We start from the raw sequence: 5,591 nt of genomic DNA, 5'->3' as shown, positions 1-5,591 counted from the left end.
ACTGTCTTTTCTGCTTTGATTTATAATTCATTTTCATTTATAGCTTTATAATGATATCATACCTGGGTATTGTCTGCTGACACTGCTCTAATCTGCTGCGTAAACAGCAGGAGTTTTGTGCAGTGTGGTAACAGGCTGCAGACGACTGGCAAAATGCATTTTTTCTCTGTCATACCGGGAAATTCAGACCGCCTATGTAAGTTCCTTCCAATATTGAGACACAGTTGGCTCACAACCACACACACACGTCACATGCATAAACACACACCTCGTCATTTTATGTACTAAGACGGGCAGTGAAATGGGGCTGTGGTTGGCAGGTCAAAACACAGAGCAGAAGAGAAGGAGAAGAGTGAAGGCGTGAGGGGGAGATTATTCTGAAGGCAAAAGGGGAAAACGAGATAAGCAAGAGGAGAAGTGGGTGAAAAGCCAGTGGACAGACGTAGACATCAGCTTTAGGGTAAGGTTTTTCTGATAGTTCTGCCTCATTTTTGCTTTTAAATTCTCACTGAAACAAGTTTCTCAGTATCTCTGTGAGTGTGAGCCTTTTAATGACTTCTCTGTAGGCTCACAAAACATTCTTAACATAATAGACATTAAATGAATTAAAATGTACAAACACTGGAACCATTAATCACTGATGGAATTGTTAAAGTGGGGGATACAATATGAAGATCTTTTAAACAGATGTGCTCCACCTCAACAAAGCGGAAGTCTTTAAATGGCTTATTTATTATTTAGTAATTTATTAATCTTAAGCTGCATTGTAATATATATATATATATATATATATATATATACATATATATATATATATATATATATATATACACACACACGCGCATTATGACCACCACCTTGTTTCTATGCTTATTGTCCATTTTATCAGCTCCACTTACTACATAGGCGCACTTTGTAGTTTTACCATTACAAACTAGTCCATCTGTTTCTCTGCATACTTTGTTAGCCCCCCTTTACCCTGTTCTTCAGTGGTCAGGACCCCCATGGACCCTTACAGAGCAGGTACTATTTGGGTGGTGGATCATTCCCAGCACTGCAGTAACACTGATGTGGTGGTGGTGTGTTAGTGTGTGTTGCACTGGTCTGAGTGGATCAGACACAGCAGTGCTGCTGGAGTTTTTACACACCTCAGTGTCACTGCTGGACTGAGAATAGTCCATCAAAACGTGTGTGTATATACATTACTGTGCGAAAGTCTTAGGCACTCAAGACACATTTTCAAACTATTTATTTGTGTAGTTTATGTTTATTTGCTGAGAAAAGTGTTAATATTTGAATAACCAAAATTTAGGGAATATCAATGAATAATGATATTACCTATACAATTATGAATATGACTTTATTCTAATGTATACTGTGATAAAACTGACTGCTGAGGTAAATTGTTTAAAAAATTTGCTTAGATGCCTAAAACTTTCGCACAGTACTGTATATGTATACTATATATGTATTAAGGGGGCAGTCATGGGCTGGAGGTTAGGGAACTTGCCCTGTGACCGGAAGGTTGCCGGTTCGATCCCCAGTGCCGACAGTCCATGACTGAGGTGTCCTTGAGCAAGACACCTAACCCCCATTTGCTCCCTGGCCAGCATGGATAGGGCTGCCCACCGCTCTGGGCAAGTGTGCTCATTGCCCCCTAGTGTGTATGCGGTGTTTCACTTCACGGATGGGTTAAATGCGGAGGTGGAATTTCCCCGTTTGTGGGATTTAAAAAATTTTTTTTAAAAAAAGTATCATTGTATGTGTGGCACTTTTCTACCCCCCACTCAATTTCAGCATGACCACAACATTTTCAGTTTCAGTCAGCTTATCATGAAAACCTATATACATTATATGTATATATACAGTATATACACATATATATATATATATATATATATATATATGTGTGTGTGTGTGTGTGTGTGTGTGTGTGTGTGTGTGTGTATATATATATATATATATATATATATATACACACACACACACCTATATATATATATATATATATATATATATATACACACAAAAACACACACACACGTAAGGCTTTACACGAACACAAGGAAGAAAGTAGGTCAATGCAGAAGTAAACCAATATATGCAAATTTTACACTCACATTTTAAACTACCTCATTAACTTCTGCATATTTTCAATTTATGGTTCCAATCTATAGTATTCCATAAATATAGCTTAATTATTACATATAATGGATGTGTGCTGAGCAGAATTTTGAAACAACATAATATTTACAATAAATTACAGTTACTGTAGTTAAGGACGTATTTAAAAAACACAAAATGGCAATAAATGTAAAAATCAATGGTCAGATTTAGTTTTGCACCACTGCAGGGCTTTACAGGCACAACAAGAGCTCTTACTGAGAAACAGGTTTGAAGTGCTATTGTGGGAGAGAAGGTGTAATTTGTTTTGGGGGTGGGAGTTTGGGTGACACAGTTTTTATAGGACAGGATGTGGTACTTCGTTTTGTTATGAGAATAAGGTGAATGCAGTCCAACAGCAAAGACATATTTAGTGTCTGAGGGTCTTTAGTTTTGCATTAGAGCTACAAGCAAATCTATAGTTTTAAAGGTTTTAACACCCCTAATCAAGAACAAACTTAAATATGGCATTTTTCTGCCACATTTTAGTGCAGATTTATATATTTATTTTATATATTTTTAGATTTAGTTTAACATAGAAAGAAATCATAAAATCATTCATCATTTTTGCACATTATATGCCTCATTTCTTTCTCTGTTGTTTTTAGTTAACGCTATAAAGCACTTCAAGCTGCATTTTAAATGCAGGAAAAGATGCTATATAAATAATGTAATAAATAAATCATATTTTTGTTGTTATTATTATTATTAATATTAGTAGTAGTAGCAGCAGCAGCAATAAGAGTATGAAATGGGTCACATACCCCAAGCGGTGTCTGTTCTGTGTGAGGTGCCTTGTAGTTCCAGTGAAAAGAGTAAATAAAGAAACTTTGGACACTCAACGTGTATTTTATTAACTATAAATCAGGGAAAATATGAATAAGTTTATCTGATATATAATCTTATCGTTGACTTATCTAATGGGAAAATTTATGCTGTCTTGTATTCCACCAGGATGTTGCTGAATAACACAAATCTCTATGGCAACGACACATTTTCCTGTGCCTCTCCCTCAGTGGAAGGCTACCGTTATTTTGGTGTTCTGTGGGGATCCATCGTGACTATAGTTGGAACACTGGGCAATCTTCTAACCATACTAGCCTTTGCCACCGACACCCGTCTACGAACACGATTCAACGTCCTCATTGTGAACCTGGCTTTGGCTGACCTCCTGTACTGCACCATTCTACAGCCAGTCAGTGTGGACTCCTACCTGCACCTGCGCTGGAGAGGTGGAGCCACATGGTGTCAGATGTTTGGGCTTCTCCTCTTCCTGTCCAACAGTGTGTCCATTATCACGTTATGTCTCATCGCAGCAAGTCGATACTTGGTTGTCGCACACCGGACATCCCGTGTGTCTCGTCTGCTGCTGTCTCACCGTGGTGTAGCTGTGCTCCTCATCAGCTCCTGGGCACTAGGCCTGGCCAGCTTTGGTCCTCTTTGGCCTGTATATGTTTTCACACCACAGGTCTGCACCTGCAGCTTCCACCGCACCAGGGGGCGGCCTTACACCACCATTCTGTTGTTCCTCTACTTCTTCCTCGGGCTGGGCTTTGTGGGACTTTTCTATTTTCTGATCTACCGCAAGGTGCGCATGGCAGCCAAGGCACTGATCAAGTACAGGCCCAGCCGACGCTCTTCAAGGCGCAAGCGGGCTGAGGCTGAAGGGACAGATGGGGATGACAGCGGGATCGGCGTTGGGACCACAGCAACACACAGCTGTGAGATAAGTGACCAAGTGCATGACCATAGTACAAGCAGTGTAACAGAACTCTCTGGAAAAGCCCCCACCAACACCTCTGACACACAGCAGATCATATGTCAAGGAACAAAAGGAGTTTCAAATGAGGCAAAGCAATTACATAAAGACCCTGTGCCAGCTCCAACCCAAGCTCCAACACCACCGTCCACCTCAGGAGAGGACAATGAGTTTAAACGTGTAACTCGCATGTGCTTCACTGTCTTCTTATGCTTCATAGGCTGCTTTGCACCCTTTCTTCTGCTGAACATCGCGGACAAGAAGAATCGAGCGCCGCAGGTGGCCCACATGTTCTGCGCCAACCTCACATGGCTCAACAGCTGTATCAACCCACTGCTGTATGCAGCCATGAACCGCCAGTTTAACCAGGCCTATCAAGACCTGCTCTCCAAAGCTTTTTGGCCACTAGCACGCTTATGGAGAAAACGCTGAAGCAGTCCTAGTTATAGCTGCTTCAGTCTTCAGAGAACCACACAGAGCTAATGCTGGCTGAACACACAGTGGTCCACAGAACTACAAACTGGCAACTGAATCTTATAGGAAGTCACTGAGCAAGTATAGCACAGCAAGCTAGAACAAAGACTTTTGGCTGTCCAGCACATTTCCTGTTCAACTGTACTGAAATGAATATAATTTAAGAAGGTTAATGTTATTTTTATTACGGTCTTGTGGACAGATATACTTTCTACAATCTCAAACCTCTGCAGCCACATTCTAAATGCAAATCCAACAGCACTTGTCTGTTTGCATACACATAAAAAACACAGAAAATCCAAGATAACAGGTGAATTATTATTAGCAACATTGAGCAGCCTTGCATTTATATAAAGAAACAATCCAAGCATTTTTTCTTTTATTCACATGAGAAAGATCAAGGACACTTTACACAGTTTCTTCATAAAATGAAGATTTGAATGTGGTTTTGAAAAGAATATGCAAACTAATGTAAATGTTGCTGTATTTGCATCTACAGTTTGGGCAGTCTAAATGTTACTGAACTGAAAGCTTTTCATGGTTAGTTTTTTCTTTGAATTATATTAAAGTGTTAATATTTTATAAATATATATTTGAATAAATATTACAAAAAGTATGTATTTTAATGTGTCTGTTTATATATATATAATATATATATAGCAAAAAATATATAATAATAAGTTATGTAACACTGGTAACTCCTATATTTCACTAGTCGAGACACTGACAGCACTGCAGTATGATGTTCCAAGGCGAAACAGGAAATGCCCTAGCCTAGAACATGTGGACAGCACGCACATGACACAAGTATCTGCCTTGCTGCCTGTAATGTCTTACAAAGTTCAAACGTCACTGTCTTCTGCTGTGTACACTGACTTTTATGCAGCTTGTCCACAGTCACATGGAAGCATCCTGAGCCAAAACTAGGCCTCACAACTAATAACATAGGACTGGAGCCACAAAATCATAGAAGAGAACTGTAAACAACTTAGCATCACTGTAAAGAATAGATTAGTATAATATTACCTATGGACTATTGTGCAAATCACAAAGCTACACAGTTACCCCACATAGATCACTCTCTTCCCAAACAAATGTAGAAAAAGTGGTTAAAGCAACTGACAATGTAACACAATGCATTGTGCCAGACAGTAGCAAAAGTCAGAGGGAGCCAAGAAAAACCTTATCTTGGCAT

At 39.3% G+C, this 5,591-nt stretch overlaps 1 protein-coding gene across 1 annotated transcript; it reads left to right on the top strand.

The window, feature by feature from the left end:
• Nucleotides 1-310: 310 nt before the first annotated feature.
• On the top strand, nucleotides 311-4,926 carry gpr84 (G protein-coupled receptor 84). Its single transcript, XM_017718737.2, has 2 exons — nucleotides 311-460; nucleotides 3,118-4,926. The coding sequence occupies exon 2, from the start codon at nucleotides 3,119-3,121 to the stop codon at nucleotides 4,352-4,354; it is 1,236 nt and encodes a 411-aa protein (XP_017574226.1). The 5' UTR covers nucleotides 311-460; nucleotide 3,118; the 3' UTR covers nucleotides 4,355-4,926.
• The last annotated feature ends 665 nt before the right edge of the window (nucleotides 4,927-5,591 follow it).

The sequence above is a fragment of the Pygocentrus nattereri genome, chromosome 26 (genome assembly GCF_015220715.1).
Source record: "Pygocentrus nattereri isolate fPygNat1 chromosome 26, fPygNat1.pri, whole genome shotgun sequence".
Taxonomy (NCBI): Eukaryota; Metazoa; Chordata; class Actinopteri; order Characiformes; family Serrasalmidae; genus Pygocentrus; species Pygocentrus nattereri.
This window is presented reverse-complemented; position numbering and strand designations above follow the sequence as displayed.